General features: G+C 40.3%; 4 protein-coding genes across 7 annotated transcripts; 3 read left to right on the forward strand and 1 right to left on the reverse strand.

Annotated features, from left to right (window-relative positions):
* The first annotated feature begins 257 nt into the window (after window positions 1-257).
* LOC135483904 (uncharacterized) lies at window positions 258-1,838 on the forward strand. The gene is made up of 4 exons (XM_064764968.1): window positions 258-356; window positions 610-773; window positions 1,015-1,077; window positions 1,335-1,838. The coding sequence occupies exons 1-4, from the start codon at window positions 344-346 to the stop codon at window positions 1,404-1,406; spliced, it is 312 nt and encodes a 103-aa protein (XP_064621038.1). The 5' UTR covers window positions 258-343; the 3' UTR covers window positions 1,407-1,838.
* A 253-nt stretch (window positions 1,839-2,091) lies between these two features.
* LOC135483905 (zinc finger CCHC domain-containing protein 9-like) lies at window positions 2,092-4,088 on the reverse strand. The gene is made up of 5 exons (XM_064764970.1): window positions 3,757-4,088; window positions 3,353-3,497; window positions 3,006-3,098; window positions 2,625-2,696; window positions 2,092-2,234 (listed from the first exon to the last, which is right to left on the reverse strand). Exons 1-5 carry the CDS (start codon window positions 4,006-4,008, stop codon window positions 2,113-2,115), a joined length of 684 nt encoding a protein of 227 aa, XP_064621040.1. The 5' UTR covers window positions 4,009-4,088; the 3' UTR covers window positions 2,092-2,112.
* Window positions 4,089-4,314: 226 nt separating this feature from the next.
* Window positions 4,315-8,401, forward strand: LOC135483906 (small ribosomal subunit protein mS27-like). Its single transcript, XM_064764971.1, has 10 exons — window positions 4,315-4,390; window positions 4,725-4,814; window positions 4,978-5,048; window positions 5,304-5,368; window positions 5,665-5,779; window positions 6,116-6,194; window positions 6,363-6,511; window positions 6,767-7,012; window positions 7,248-7,370; window positions 7,711-8,401. The coding sequence occupies exons 1-10, from the start codon at window positions 4,321-4,323 to the stop codon at window positions 8,107-8,109; spliced, it is 1,407 nt and encodes a 468-aa protein (XP_064621041.1). The 5' UTR covers window positions 4,315-4,320; the 3' UTR covers window positions 8,110-8,401.
* A 491-nt stretch (window positions 8,402-8,892) lies between these two features.
* On the forward strand, window positions 8,893-16,038 carry LOC135483364 (ADP-ribose pyrophosphatase, mitochondrial-like). 4 transcript variants are annotated; one of them, XM_064764203.1, is made up of 9 exons: window positions 8,911-8,964; window positions 11,491-11,612; window positions 11,943-12,190; window positions 12,381-12,488; window positions 12,713-12,799; window positions 13,143-13,248; window positions 13,507-13,650; window positions 13,974-14,091; window positions 14,396-16,038. In XM_064764203.1, the coding sequence occupies exons 2-9, from the start codon at window positions 11,499-11,501 to the stop codon at window positions 14,506-14,508; spliced, it is 1,038 nt and encodes a 345-aa protein (XP_064620273.1). In that variant the 5' UTR covers window positions 8,911-8,964; window positions 11,491-11,498; the 3' UTR covers window positions 14,509-16,038. The 4 variants fall into 4 exon arrangements, with proteins under 4 accessions (XP_064620276.1, XP_064620273.1, XP_064620277.1 ...); XM_064764206.1 differs by lacking the exon at window positions 11,491-11,612 and having other exon boundaries at window positions 8,893-8,964; XM_064764207.1 differs by lacking the exons at window positions 8,911-8,964; window positions 11,491-11,612 and adding an exon at window positions 10,335-10,371.
* The last annotated feature ends 981 nt before the right edge of the window (window positions 16,039-17,019 follow it).

Raw genomic sequence — 17,019 nt, forward strand, 5'->3', positions numbered from 1 at the left:
CATTTTTAGTTTTTAATATTATTTTCAAATGAAACTAGCAATTATTTTTTGCAATTTCGAGTTCTTAGTTCAAACCTAAGCAAATGTGATAAAACTATGTTTTGTAGCGATGAAACACATATTTTACAAAGCAGTGAAAAACAATAATATTCCTACACTTAGCAGTGATTTTTGCCAGAGTCAAAGAGGATGGTGACAACGCTCCGTCTCCAATGGAGAGTGAGTTGTCGAGGATTTCCACCAGACGGCGAGTTAGTGCTTCCGGTTTCGAGCACAAGAAAAAAGATCATTTTTTGTCCACAAAATCAACTATTTTGATAACTGGCTCAATCTGTTGTTCAAAATGACTTCATACGGTGATCAGTTGTTATTTTCTCCTTCTTTAGAATTCAACTACATGACAAATATTTGGAAGATTTGGGAAATGTGAAGGGATTCCCAAGTATTATTTTCATTTTCATGAATTTGACTTGAATAGCCACACCACTACATGACAGCCAGTGGCAGTGGATGTATTTGATAGTACTTGGTCCGGCTACTTGACTTGGCAACTTGGTCTTGGATTTGGTCATTATTATCACTTGTTGCAACATATGATTTTGTTGGCAGGTTACTCGGGTTATTATCCCGTGGCACAACAACGAGCTCCACCGCACCAGCTAGGTCGACCAGCTGGGCAACCTGGGGGAATGAAAGTTCCTGCCCATGTTCACCACCATGATCTAGACGGGGTTGAGATGAAAATAGCAGACAAGTTTCAACAAGCAAGCAAGGTACACATCATGTTAATGCTCAGGTGTAGAAAGTGTGTGGCTAAATGATTACATGCGTTTTCTCTCTGATTGTTTGCCATCATCTCATTGCAAGTCTCAGCCATTGTGTCCTATTAGAGCATAAACTTCTGCCCTATGCGCTAGATGCTAGCATTGCAGTGTTTGTCATCAATAATCTTGTCATCAAATCACTTAATTTGTGTACGGGTCCCAAAACCATATTTTTTCTTTCACTTTATAGGTCCTCGCATCTCTTGGACTTACGGACATCGGTCAACACAAATCTCAGATAGCAAATTTGGAGGTAAGCATATCATCATTGTAAAATTGATTAAGTTGATTTGATGAATGACAATCGATTTATCCTGAATTGGTCTTGCAGCATGGGGACAAAGTCACAACCAGTAGCTATAGGCTGGTATAGCAGTTTTAAATGCCTGCTAGGATCCTTTCCTCTTGTATTGTGACTGATTAAGGTATGCTTCTTAGACCCAAGACCTTCAATACCTCCGAGATTGTTGGTGTAACTTTTCTTACAACTTGAGTGTTCTCTTCTTTCAGTATTCCTTTGATCTGGAAAGACGAGTGCTGGAGCAAAATGGTGACAAACGGAAGAAGCTTAGTTATAACTGAGAGATGCTCTGAATACTGACATACTTGTTAAAGGCAGATGGTGCTAGAACAGTGGTGAAAACATCCTGTTCCATTGTTTTTTTCCATCCATTTGTGCGGGGGGGGGGGGGGCTTCATTCAGAGATTTATTTTTGGCCAAATTTTTGCAAAGGCCAAGGAACCAGTCAAGTTAATTTAAGGCCTGCAGTAATTTGCAAAGACACTTGTCAAAAGTTTTATCATAAAAGGGTAAACCACTGTGAATTTCTGATTTCAGCATTGGAACTGCATGGCTGGAGTCCTGGCCTTTTATTTATTCTTGATGTAATTATATTCATTATGACATATATATTGTACACTTTTCACTCTCATTAATGAATTATTCTTAGTGTTGTCTATTCAATATAAATTGTGTCTCTCACCAGACAATTCATTCTAATAAATACTTCCTATGGTAAACTTGCCGTTGTATCATCTCTTGCTACGGAGATGTTCTGGATGTCTTATAGCACACCCTAGAACAGTAAATGTCCAATGAGGTGTGATGCCCACCCATAAGACAGAGTCACAATCTGAACAGAGCACAGTCAAATTGAAAGAGTTCTCTTGGGGTCAATCATTTCTCAATGAGTAGTCGGACAACAATACAATCTGAACAACAGTCCAACTGTATAAGTGCTATAAAGCAACAAAGAAGATGGTAGTATTCTTGATACATGGTATTTATTTAAAACATGACAACTTTTGAGCCCTTTTTTACAGGAGGACGAAACTTTGATTTAATCAATGATGGCTCTGCATCTGCACTTGCTAGAGTATGTATTCTCTCCACTGTGGCATCACCAACACCTGGAAATGAAGCGACAGTTGGTTAAACAAGTAAAAACGTTTACCTTTGCATGTAAATCAATGGTGTGAACCCTTGGGACAATGGGGCTCAGGAGCCTTTTCTTCACTCTGCTTCAATTTCAAAGTCCACATAATTATGTCTTGGAATAATTGCTAATGGAGGCAACAGAGAGGAGTTAGGCACAGGTGGTTGTGACATTGTCTTTATGCCAGATCACCATCTTACCCCTGGTCTGAAGAGACAATCTACCACAAGTGTTGGGTGGGAATCATCATTGGAATTCAATATGCAACTTTAGAACCCATCCAACAAGCAATTTCTGCTACATTCATCACTGTCTTACTCTTACATACTCTAACTGGCCATTCAAAGATGACACTGGAACGTACCTTTACTTCTTTGTAAATCTGGGCAGTCCTTTTTAAAATGTTCAACTGATCCACACAGTCGACAACATCCCCCTGCAAAATGAGTTCACAATCTATAACAAACAACTTTGGAATGAATTGCCCAAGCTGAACGTGCCAAATTGCATTGGCTGATCACTTCAAGATTGATACAGATTTCAAGAAGACCTGACTATCAATGATCACAACAAGATGATGACACCAACATGCAGTGATTTTACTTTGTATCAGAATGCAGGTTCCGCCACTAGCTCCATGTGTTCTCAGAACAGCACCACTGCCAAGTTCTCCACCAGTTATTTCAGGGGTTGATTTCGCTAAGGTAGAGCTGAAGACTGTTTTCCCTTGAGACACTATACTCACCCATCGGGTATAAGCCTTTTGGGTTGTCTGGACACTGCTTTGACAAATGACCCTGTTCTTTACAGATGAAACACTTAGCGTATGGAAATGAACCTGGAAGCAAAAGAAAAAAGGTGGTGAATGAACATATGCATCATGTGAACTTAGTCATCAGAGCAGCAAAAAGGCTGAACTCCCTCCGCTCTGGCCCATAGCAGCAATATAAGGGCTGAACTCCCTCCGCCAAGCAGAAGTTTCTGGGTCATTTAAAATTAATGCTTACTGTGACAACAGTAATGAAGAGCAGTGCAGCTCCCTTCTTACTCCTTGATAAGTCAATACCTGAAGCTGATGATATAACACTTTACCTGGTGGTAACTTGAGGCGACACTGTGTTACAGTATGCTCTGTCGAGCCACATTTGAAGCAGATCCCAACTCCATGTTCCATATCATTCTTTCTTTGGGGGCACTCGGCAATTGTATGTCCAGATTTCCGACAATTAAAACAAACCTGAAAGAAAATTGATTCAAGAAGAAAATAAGGTTAATGAAACATTCATAACATTGATCTGACTAAAGGGATAGGATTAGGATCATCACCAAGGACACCAAAAGAAACCTGATCAAGTGTGCTATCCGGAGCAGTCAATAAAAACCACAGCTAAAAAGGTGTACTTCATGATGTCTTGATCATGTATCTTCATGTCCATACCATCGGCATTTACAAGCTCCTTTTTCAATAAACTGAGAATACTGATAAGGTAACCTACTGCTTGCTTTTCTTTCACATCAATCCTCTTCACTCGCCTATTTTCTCTCCTCTCCTCCTTCTTCCTCCACATTTCTTCTGCTGTATCTTTATCAAGCTTTTCTTTCTGATGTGAAGTTGATTTTCGTTTAGCATGTTTAGTGACCCTCCCACTTTGCCTATCTCCAGACTGTGAAGTCTTCAGCTCCGACCACTGAGACGCCTCATGGGGTTTCTTTTTATTAGCTGTACCACCTCTTGCCCATCGTGTCATTTTAGAGTTCGATCAATCACTAACTTCAATACTAAATTACCCCCAAAATGCAAAATTTACACTTTCTGGATGCGGCCATGTTTTTATCACGTGATTGGCAGTGTTGGAAAGATCCTGTAAACTACGGCGTTTTCTTTTCTTTGTTACTCAGTTGTTGACAATAACATATAAATTTTGAAGTATAAAATACAAATAATATGCATTAAATTACAATAATCTTTGTATTGGATGCTTAATTAGGGAGATAATTAGTCCAAACTTTGGGATTAGTTTTACAGTCTCAATGTAGGTGGCGTTTTCAAGATGGCTTCCATGATGAGCATGTGGGCGAAAAGGGCATCAAAAATATTCAGTTTTACACGAAACTTAGTTAATGCTGCTGGTTAGTTTTTTTAATACTATCAGTGCAGTGCCCTAGTACGTGTGCAGCGCCTTTAGGTTGGGGTAAACCCCAGAACCCCCTGGTTGGGAACCTGCTGATAGCGGTCATCCTAAATTGTGTGACGTCCAGTGGCGAACAGTGCTAGTGGCGTCCAACTCCAACGCGAAATAATAGGGTGTATATGGTTAAAAATGTTTTCAAGCTCCTAAAACACTTTCAATAAACAAGATTTAGAAGTTTGGTGGAGCTTGCAAACCTAGTTTTTGAATACCTTCTTTAAAACCCTATTATGTTTTATTCCAAAAGCAATATTGACATTGCTCTTTGATTTCAGGTCGAAGGTACATACTCTCTGAAGCCTACTCCTGCAATGAAACATGGGAAAAAAGATTACAGAGTCCTGTTTTTCAAAACGTTGATGTCAGTAAGTATGTCGGTGCATTTACATACATACAAGCTTAGGATATGAAACTGATTGTGGGAATTGAGAAAGTGTTTACCTATCATTCATAAGTACTTGATGTTCAACTCTCCAACTTGTTTTTTCTGACCTGTTTTCAAATTTGATTTATTAATCTATTTTGCAGATGACTTTGTGTTGAAACTTCATGATAAATTTGAAAAGGAAGGCTCTGTCACAGCTATTGACATGGATATTGTAAGTGTTCGTGAACAGCTTGGGCTAACTTCACAAAAAATTGAACAAGCTCAGGTGATGTTTTGAAAATACCAATACAGGCATTTCATGTAAAGGCCAGTGATCAGCATATTGAACATTGTTATCATTACTGAGGAAAGATCTGAGATGTGTGCTTCAAGTGAACTTCACATTCATTCTTATCAGACAGTCATTATTTATGAAAGTGTGTGATTTGCCTCATGAAAATGATTACCCTTTATCTGTGTATTTTAGCTTGCAAACAAACTTCAAGATGTCAGCATCATTCAGTTAGATTTTGTGGATAAATTGTTCTACAGGTAAGAAATAAAGAGGAAGTCATGAACTGTTCCAAGTCTCTGGTACTGTTCTGTGGAAATAAGGTGACAATTGGTCATTTGAACTTTTGCTAGTCTTGGGAAGTAATTGGAATGTGGAATGAAGAAGAATAAATCTGATGAACACCAAAAGGAATGTTGACAAGTACTGATCCCACGTGTTTCGTTAGAATTCAATATCTTTTTCAAACCAGTTTTCCCACCCTTTAAATACACCTTGTATTTTTGCCCAGATTTGTCATTCCTGATGTCTCATTTCTGTTGTCATCTTGTTCCAGATTCCGGCACACCCAGGATGCTCTCCAGATCATGCCATCCACACCATACTCTTTGATACGGGCGTATATTGATCAAGGAGAGAGTGACAGGCTGGTCGATATAATACAGGATAAGGTCAGTTTAGATCAGATACCACAAGTGTTCTCTTGTCTTCATACCGTGCAAACAAGACACAAATCTTGGACCCATTTCGAAACCTGTGGCAGGAGAGAGTACTATCTTTTTTTCCACCTTCACACACGACATTATGAAGCAGGACCACCTGTAGAGAATCTGAGTGACAAACTTCACTCTGTTTGAAGCCCAGTGGAGATTGACTAGGCTGGATTAGACCTCAATGTTGGGGATGAAGGCTGTCCTGAAGGTTACTGCCCTAATTGTGACATCCACTGACCTAAGAATTTGATGCTGTTGTCCTAATTTATTGAAGCATTTACTTCTTTTTTTCAGATTGGTTATGGAATGTTTCCAGACTTCTACTCGGCAAATATTCTGATGGACCACCTCATAAAAATGAAAAATTACTTGGGTTAGTACATGTAGTTTGTGCTATTTCATTCTATGACCAATTCGCCATTGTTTGGAATAACCACATCTAGTTATTCAAGTATGTTCCAGTGCTTTTCCATGATCGTTACTGTATTGTGGTAGGAATCGGCGTGTTCTTCATTGTGTTATATACTCATCAATGTTTCAGATGCAGCCCGTGTAGCTTGTGAAATGGCATTGCAAGAGGACCTGTCAAATGAAGTGACCAGGCTGCTGGTGTTAAACAGCTGTCACCTGTGTTTACAGAACCCTGTGGAGATCGAAGAAGAGGAACCTGAACCACCAGCACCCCCTAGTGTACGTTAGAATCACTTCAGTACAGAACATTGAGAATCGATACACATCACAGGCGACATGGGAGGGCGCCCCTGAATGGCCTGATTAAAAGTTTGTGTGACAACCACTTTAACATTAACTTTAAAACAAAATGAAACTGATTGTGTATTCCCTTCTTTAGTAACGTCAGGAACCGTTTCCCTCCATTCAAGATTTGGAAATTATTTTAACCCATTTGTAGGTCCTGCATGTGAAGTCTGAAATTCTTTTCTTCAGGATGAAGTCACCTATATGAGAGTACCATATATAAGGAACCCCCACTATGATGATCATTTTGACCTGACCGATGAAGATGTTCTCCTTGGAAAAACTTTAAATTTTGTTGGTAGATTACAGAATGATATCATAGGCCGTAGTTCCCAAGTCATTGGCTTGGCCAAGTATCAGAAGTTTGACAAAGCTCTTGCACTAATGAAGCAGTATTTGGAGACAACTGAGGAATCATCAATAACAGAAAATGTGGTAAGTTCTTCTTCTTTTTCCCAACTCTTTCCTCAACAAATACATGAGCTATGTGTACTGGGGGAAAACATTTAAATTCATGAAAGATTCAGATCTATCAAGCAGCCTGCATTGAGAATGGCAAGGGTAGTTTTGTAGCAGATGTAGGCCTTAGAAAATGTAAGTAATCATCTGAAAATCTAGTCTTTTGTCATGTCTCAGAACTGTTGTGCCTAATGCTTGTCTTGCTTTTCAGCTTGATATCTTGAAGACAACGTTGGACAAAGTAGAAACAGTTGATCCAGAGGAAGCTAATAACCCAGGGATGCCAAAGAAATTGACCGCAGAAATGAAGGAGACATTCATGAAGGAATTGGAGGTGGGTTATGATTATCTCATTGAAAATTCTCGATTGTTCTTTTGGTCTAAGCTGGGAGTGATTTGTTACTGTTAAGAATCTGGCACATGACCATATTTCTGAATGACTTGCTGATTGCTTCAACACTTGAGAATGAGTGTTTTTGTGATTTGTGTGATGAGAATTATACATGTACTCTCAGACAGACTGCGCTATATTTTCACCCATATATATTAATGGTTAGGCCTACTGGACTGCTGGAGACAATCAATGAGACAAAACAGTAATGCATATACTCACCAAAAGATCTTGTGCTTGTACTAAAACAGCTGTAACTTATCCTTTTTCTGTTGATTTCCAGGAATTATCAGCAAAACTGAAAGCGGCAAACAAGGTTTCAACTGAAGACTTGCACAAATTAGTAACGGACTATGTCACATCTGAATTACCAAAATACGAGGAAAAGGATATTCATGATCAAAAACGTATAATGGAAGAGTGGTCTGTAAATCGCGAAGAGAGTCTAGCATCTCAGGTGAAACGATATGAAGATACACAGAAAAAACAAGAACTGATTCGAAAAATGAAAGAATTACGAAAGAAGGAGGAATTTTTGAACTATTATGCCATGAAGGACAAAATTCTGTTAGCGGAATCAAAAGTTCCGAAACCGAAAAAGAAAAAACTCAAAGAAGAGATTGATGAAAATGTGTTGGCTTTATTGAAACAAAGTGAGAAGCGTGAGAAGAATTTGGTCTAGTCCTTGTGCTTGGACATGGGCATAACAAACCCCTTGCTGATGGTCATTTTACAGATGACCTCTATGGTTGAGAGACACCCTTGGGATAGACATGTTCTGATGATTATCGGGGTGGTCTCACTTCAGTTAGGACTTTATGATAAGTGGGAGTAGAGTTGGGAAGGAAACTGTTGCCATCTGGTCATTGGCCTTGAAGAGAAGTATTTTGAAATCTTTGATTATGCACAGCCAAGAGGTTGGCCTACATGTGTGCACAAATGGAAAGAGAGTTGTTTGGAATAAAAATATTGCTTTATTATATAATTATGTGTGTCAAGTTCTTGGTCCTGTGATCCATTGATGACTAGGTTGTGACTGGTTGTGACGTGTGAGGACACCAGGGTCAAAATAATGAGGACCCTCTTAGGATTTGTCATAAAGCTAGCTGCCCCAGTGAGAGGATTCTGTATGCCAAGATTTGTTTGTCTCTGTTTTAGCATTGGTGTCGCTCCATATTTCCTTCATCGTGGCTCTGAGGTACTGTCACATCCTCTTGGGCCTTTGAAAACATTGACTCTTGGTTCAATGTTTTGCCGTAGTTTCTTGGCTGTCCATATGGCATTTGCCCTTCCCCTTGGAAGACTGAAGACTGTTTATTGAGCATGGGCGGGCCGGGCCATGTGTGAGATCCATCCTTGAGGATGCAAAACCTCTCGTGCATCAACGATGTCACATCCGACCACATCCATTCCATAACGAAAGTGGGCGTGGCACTTTGTGATAGTGCTTCCATCTAGTGGGTAACAACTGTACTAATATAGATCATTTTTCATTTTCTTGTATGGTTTTACTAGTCCTTTATTTCATAATTCTGAGGTAAGAAACTTAAAATATTACATTCTTTCGAAATATGTCACCATATAGACTGATCATACCCGGTTGTCGAAGCTACTGATCATGAAGATCGCCTGGAATAAGCGAGATATAAATGGCCTTATAGTGTGTGTATACTCCACTCTATACTATTACTGCTGTAGTGTATGTACTATACTGTCTATGTACAGAGTGTATGTATGTATTGCAGTAGTGACATGCACAAACCATTAGGCTACCAGTAGTTTAGATTCATGCACTTGGTTGGGAACAACGTTACATAGTGTTGGCCGTGGTCATGTCACGATGCATTGCAGCTCTGACGGATTTTACCTAACTCAGTACTAACGTGACGTGACGCTACGTCTTCGTAAACGTTGTTACCAATCAAGTGCATGAACCTATAGTAGTAGTAGGGCCTAGTAGTCAGTACACCAGTGCTTTCACACTCGCTGTGGGTGTCTTTTCTTTCCCAGCAGCAGGCCAAAGTCTGAGCAGACTTACTGCTTGGGTGTTGGCGCTTGGCAGATGTTTCCGATCAGCAAATCTGCCAAAAAATGTTTGGGATCTCATTTAAAAAAACTTTATTGTCCCTGACTCGGGCTGACAATGACATCGCTCTTTTTGTTTTTGGGAAATGGCCATCCTGTATATTGCCTATTGGTTGCGTATCAGCTTGTCAATCTTTTTAAACATGTCTTGGCTTAATACTGATATGTGACTCTTAATTGGTAACCATGGCATCCATGGAATCTAGGAGGAAAGTATTTGCAAGGAAATTCAATGTTGGTGTTCATTTAAAAAAATCGATGCTTGATAATGATATTATGTATGGAGCTTCCTATCAATCATAGTAAGGAGGGATAGTTTCCATGGATTCCTCCCCAGATAATTCGTCCACAAGGATAATTGTCTCCGGAAATTTATCTCTTGATTATTTTTTTCTAATCTTAGTTTCGTGACCAAACAGGACTTTCAAGATATAGGTAATGAGTATACCCATGAGGCCCGTTTATACAGATGAAGAGCGGCATCTACACCCGGTCAACAGGTGGCGTGTCTGCAGGCCACATCACTGGCCCATGTTGGAATAAATGAAATCATGCTGTTCCTCTGTCTATCATGTCTACTCAATGACTTTAGTGACCCATTATCAATCCTGTTTCAAATTAGGATTTAAGGCCATGCTGTTCTTAAAATACCACAGTATGCTGTACACATACAGGCCTACTTATTTTGCCAAGAAATTACTCATTCATGTCTGACCTTAGGCCTTCTATTGAAATATTTCCACATCTATTTCACATGTTTGGTTGTTGTTTTGCTGTTGCCATGTCAGCAGACCTTTGATATCATAACACTCCATTCATGAGAGACTATATTTCCTGGATTTGAAAACAGCTGTCACATGTGAGTAGAGATATTTACTGAACACTAATTGAGAGTAAGTTTGAGTGTAAGATGTTGGAAACGAGAAAGACTCTGGCTCAGCCGCAGTTGACTAGAGTAAAGGTAAGCCTACCGCTCTTGATACTAACACGATCTGATAGTCTGCCCCCCGCTAGTAAGTAACACACGAGAGTAGACCCCTATCATGTCTAATGTCTACAAAAATGTTCTTTTGGTTAGTGATAACATTGTCCATTGTCATGTCACACTCACAGACCTGATATAGAGGTCTTCTTCTCATAATCACCAACTATTCACAATTCAAGACCATTCTAAGTTCACAATGGGACACCTTATTTCTTCTGCTACTAAGATTGACATGTACATCTATGCGCATTTAAACAGTTACACAAAGATAAAAACAAACATTACAAGGGCTACATGCAGTAGGCCTTGCCTGACAAGACCAACTTAAGTCACTTGTAGAATAGTAGGCTATCACCAGCCCGTCACCTAACTTGTGTTAGTGGCCGTGTGGGACTACAAATCTGTTAGGATTTCTATGGGGAATCATAGAATGCATGAGTAGTACACTTTAGTTTGTATTGTTAGGGCACTGTTCAAGACTACTGACTTTGACTGACTTTGACTGACTGTGGTTTCTTGGCTTTTTATTTGCATTCCTAAGAATAAAGATCTTGGACTAGTTGTAATGTAAGAACTTGGCTTCTTCAGACTTCACATTCATACGTCATACATTCACAAATTCATACATTCATACATTCATACATTCATACATTCATACATTCATACATTCATACATTCATACATTTGTACCGGGTAATTGTTTTGTAGGTGTTCAGTTAGTTCAGATGGGTCAAATAACTGAACTAGCTCTGTGTATTGCTGTACAATGCTGTACTTCCATAGTAGACCTGTATGCAGTATGATTTCACTTTTAGGATGAAAGAATTTCATTACTGTTCTCGTTTTATACCAGAACATTATATTCCTGGTAGAACTAGAAGGGCTAAATTGTATGAAGAGATATTACATGTATTTACTGTTGAATAAAATAAAAATCATTTTGGTCCAAATGTTTGAAATGAGTTTCATTTGACTTTGTCCTTTCTTTGACAGGCATCTTGATGTTCATTCTGAAGCTTGCTTGCTATACAATTGTGTGTTCAGTCCTTGTGATCGGTTTCTCTTGCCAGTCCTGCAACCTTGTCAAGTTTATTGAGAAACCAGATGATTGTAAGGTAGGCCTATTATGATTTGATTTTATTTGGTTTGACAATCTCTTACAATCTGACCAGGTCAGTGACTGGCTTTGGAAGACAGACTTTGTGATTGTCCAACTTGTCCACAGAACGGTAGGCCTATAGGTTTCCACAGGTTCATCACATCATTTAAACCGGAGATCAGACTGTCCAAGGCTAGGTGAGCACAAGATCCTCTTAACACATCTGTTTCACTGTTTCAGAAAGATGGCTTCGCTGCTTCTACTCAGAGTCAGAACTATTCTCACTTCAACAGTCAAGAGTCTCCGAAAACATCTCTTAATGAAAATGCCATCTCTTCTCTTACAGACCCATGGTTACATGCTAGCTGGAACTGTAAGAAGAGTTATTCAGCCAGTCAGGATGTTTTCTAAAAAGTTGATGACGGCACATATGAAGTGTCGGAACGATCCATATCCTCGCAATCCTGATGTAAAACGGTTCTCAGTACCTGAGGATAAAGTGCCATGGAGTGTCGAGTTCCCCGAATATGCACCGACAGATTACACTGCCCCATCAGTTCAAAGGCAGCCAGTTTGGGCTGATTATGATGTTAGGTAAGCGATCAGTGAGTACCAGAGATCTCAACGTGAGGGCGTATGATCCTTCCCTCCCAGATGGATTGTTGGATATCTTGTGCGCAGATGTGCAGTAGTAGCTCACTGCGCCTGAATTCATAAAGGCATTCATAATTGACATTTAACTGAAAACACTACATGCATTGTTCAACTTTCTGTTTTTCTTCAGGGACAAATCAAAGTGTGAAGGCATCACATATCTGTGGAACGAACTGACGGAGAAGGTCGACAGACGTAGTTTAACGGGACCGTATGAAATAGCAGATGGATTACCGAGGTGAGTAACTCCTTTCGGCTAAAGTTATCTATGGAGGAGAAATTGCATACATGAAGAACCTGCCCTAGGGATATGGCCTCGGTCATCGTATTACGAGCCTTGTGATACAAATTGAAAGTGATAGAAAGGCCAGAAGCTGACAAGGAAAATGCTTGCTGTGCAGAATGTCTGTTTTTGAATCATAAAAAAGGTGTAAGTAATAATTACAATAATCTCATTTGCAGAAATCCAGTTGGTCGTACAGGGATGTGTTCTCGAGGTTTATTAGGGAGATGGGGACCAAATCACGCGGCTGACCCTATTGTGACCAGGTAGGTAAGAGGAAAGCTTGTTTGAGTCTTGTAAGGTGTGATAATTCCTTGAGACAAATCCTCTCCGTAATGAAACGACTGCACTGAAGGTAGTCAGATTTCACGAGATCCATTCCATTGTTGTGACCTCAGTGGCATGCTTTGTTAACCCTTCCCCCTTCTGACGTCATTTCTCCATAATATGTGTTGACATTGTCGTCGCTATGTTTGCACGAGCCTTGACTCGTGACTCACTGCACCATCTACAGGAATTTACCAAAAGTCCACTTCCTTTTTGATGTCACTGCTATTTAGAGTCAGCCCTGATTGTTAAAAGAAGGTTTTTATATTCATTTTTTGGTAGGTGGAAAAGAAATGCCAAGGGTGAGATTGTTAAAAAAGGTGATAGACCTCTGCTGCAGTTTGTGTCTATCCAGCGGACTGATACTGGGGAATGGGCTCTACCTGGGGTGAGTACAGGTTACTGTTTTCTTCACTCGATCCTTCAGCACCATAATGTCTGTGAGCTTCAGCATGGCACAATGCAAATATGATTGATTGATGTTGTGATGCTGCAGGTAGCAGTACCTTTGAGTCGATTCCTCTTCCATCGCATTGATTTTTATCAGTTTTCTGATGGCAAATAAAAAGAGACAGGTCGACACAGTGGTTCTACTTCTAAAAATAACGCTTGACTTCATTTATGATCTTGTCATCTTTTATGTCAGGGTATGGTCGATCCTGGTGAGATGGTTTCAATAACGTTAAAAAGAGAGTTTGGAGAAGAGGCTTTAAACACACTGGAATGTTCTGAAGAAGATAAGGCAAAACTAGAAGAAAAATTACATTCATTTTTTAAAGGAGGACGAGAGGTATGTCAACTATTTGTTTCCAGTGAGATATCTGACCTCTTTTTCCTGGGTTACACACTGCACACAATCTGTTCCAAGTCTTGAACGCGGTCCCCTTGCCTCTCGTTGGGAACAATGTCTGATCCACCACAATCAAACACATTGGTGTCGTCTGCTTGAAGAATGCCACATGCCAACTGTTAAGTAATATTGCATTTGACCTGCAACAGATATCATCATCAAGATGAGGGATTTGACCCTGATCTCTGCATTGAAGTTCATGTTGTGTCAGACTCAGAACCCCTTATGCCTGACCAATGTTATCTGTTTGTCTCCATTCATAGGTATATCGAGGTTACGTTGATGATCCTAGGAACACAGATAACTCATGGATGGAGACGATAGCAGTGAACTTCCATGATGACACAGGAAACACAGTCGGCTTATTTAAGCTCCATGCGGGTAAGATTGGAAACATTGAGGTTGACTTGTTGATGTGACTAATGCCTCTTTATACCATCAGGTAATCACCGGCCCAGTAAACGAAATCTGTGTTCTGCTCCGTAGGAGAGGAAATAAAGACAGCCTCATGGCTATGCAGTTAATACAAACTTCTCAGAATTTGCCGGCAAAACATTCCTGGAGCAAAATGTAGCTCAGGTGTCTGAGGAAACGTCTACCTAATCAACCATCTGTCAATGAGATGTGAGTAAGAACTGCGAGGTTGTGGGTTGTTTTATACAAAGATGTCTCTCTCCATTTCCAGGTGATGATGCTAAAGGTGTAAGGTGGAGTGATGTTAGCAGTACCATTAAACTGTATGCCAGTCATCAAGACTTTATCAAAAAGGTTGCAGAGATGCATGCAGCGCACTGGTGATCAAGGAACACTGCCATATAGGTTTTGTAGTATGATTTTATACAACAGTCTACACTATGAATAACAGATCGTATATTTCTGTGATGGAATTACATGTAATCAGTAGGCAATGTCAGTGTTGGGTATAAATTAGCCGCAGTTCGATATTTCATGGAGTAAATCTTGTGTTAAATGACTTGATTGAATTTATATTCGGCGCAAGTGTCAACTGAAAGGATGATATCGGCAAACTGTCTGTGAATGGATTATGACTAATTCAATACTGTTGGATTTGGCAATGAGGTGGCCTTTGATTGGACAGATTTATTAGACTTCTGCCAGCTGCCGGTCTCATTTATAGCTATAGACAAAGTGACCTGTTATAAAGGACAGGTGTATATTGTCATGACAACACGTTCAGTAGAAGGCATTATTGTCTGGTATAGGTGTTAGACAACCTTTTGAAGTTAAATTCAACCCGTCCTATGTGTTGTAATGTTTTGGTGTAAAATTTGACGCTAACAAATTTAGAATCTCTGATTCAATTGTAAAGTATGTCATAGTGTAAGGAAAGGGTTAATTGGCACTACAGACTTCTACTTGGTTACATCGTCTGAATTCTATGGTAAAAAGGTTGTTGTAATAGATCAATGAATGCAGTTATGTGCATGGCTGATTCAAGGTAACGGGCTGCATGTTGAGCAAGTGACATGTTATTTTGGTGCTGACAGATTTGAGTGTTCATCTGATGAAATGGGGGAAGCACTCTGATCGCAAGCCTGAGTGCCCATTATAGAAGTTATAAGCAAAGAGTGCATGACAAGCAAATTTATTGATTTGTCTGGTCAAACAAAATGACTGAAGACTAAATTAGTTCAGTGTGCAACTATCCCTGGCACTGGGCAGAAGAACAGTACTCTGCCCGACGTGTGACTCTTGCCAGGTTTTAGATTATTCTACGATTGGTAGGGTGTGTTGCCACTTTGTTGAGATTAGTTAGTATTGTTGTTGTACATTGAATGTTGTGTACATGTGGGTAGAGTATCAGGGTTTTGTGCGAAGTTCCTGTCCAAAATAGTAACAGGGGCCAGTGACCTCATCGAGTGCCAAAGACATCATTCAACGTCTTTTAAAATCATCCAACCGTTAGTACATGTAAGTGGCTCCCCAATCGGGTTCTTTGAGTTAGATGCTAACGGACAAGGCAAGGGCCACGACGTCACAAGTTGACAGATCTGATATACTTGTACAGGGTGATTGCTGTATAAGCTGCAAATGCAATTTGAACCTCAGGCACTAAAGGAGGGAAGGGTATTGTTTGTGCTGTCATTTTAATCTGTTATTGAGATTATCCTTATTCTGGTAACAGTCACGGTTGATATCTGTGTCACATTTGGTTCATGTGGACATTGGTCGCTGGAGTTGTCCTATTTCTGAATGGGTCTTTCTCAGCCAAAATATTGTTAAGAAGTTATGAATGTATTGTTTAATAGTGGTACTTACAGTCATTTCAATAGTAAAAAATATGAAATAAAACTAAGTGGTATTCAACTAACTGTGTTGTTTCTCCTTTGGGTGTCAGATCACCACCCTGTCTCGGTCAGTTCGATTCTTTCACACCAACTCCCACCAGCACATGGCCCATGATTGGCCAAGGCTCAGTCATGGCGCACAATGCTATCCTTGGGTGATGATGGTGATGACCACCCTGTCTCAGTAAGGTCGATTCTTTCATACCAACTCCCACCAGCACATGGCCCATGATTGGCCAAGGCTCAGTCATGGCGCACAATGCTATCCTTGGGTGATGATGGTGATGACACCCTGTCTCAGTCAGTTCGATTCTTTCATACCAACTCCCACCAGCACATGGCCCATGATTGGCCAAGGCTCAGTCATGGCCCACAATGCTATCCTTGGGTGATGATGGTGATGACCACCCTGTCTCAGTCAGTTTGATTCTTTCATACCAACTCCCACCAGCACATGGCCCATGATTGGCCAAGGCTCAGTCATGGCCCACAATGCTATCCTTGGGTGATGATGGTGATGACCACCCTGTCTCAGTCAGTTTGATTCTTTCACACCAACTCCCACCAGCACATGGCCCATGATTGGTCAAGGCTCAGTCATGGCCCACAATGTTATCCTTGGGTGATGATGGTGATGACCACCCTGTCTCAGTCAGTTCGATTCTTTCACACCAACCAGGCTCAGTCATGGCCCTCAGTGCTCTCCTTGGGTGATAATGATGGTGGATGATAATGAACACCTTGGCTCTTGGTTGCAACAATGAGCAGTAGTGCTAGGCTCCTCAGAAGGCAATGATCTAGTGGCTTGTGGCTAGTATATTGAGGATCAGAACTCCGTTGCCTAATCGATGAAAGGTACAAGTCACTGTCTTCTCATACTCTTGGTGACTTAGGATTGTTCCTGTGAAATCGGTAAGACAAGGACTCCTTGGTGTTCCAGTTCATGCATTTCAGTGCCGGTGGTGTTGTTCAGTTCCATACTATCAAAGCCTGCATGTTC

This window comes from Lineus longissimus, chromosome 2, assembly GCF_910592395.1.
Source record: "Lineus longissimus chromosome 2, tnLinLong1.2, whole genome shotgun sequence".
Lineage (NCBI taxonomy): Eukaryota > Metazoa > Nemertea > Pilidiophora > Heteronemertea > Lineidae > Lineus > Lineus longissimus.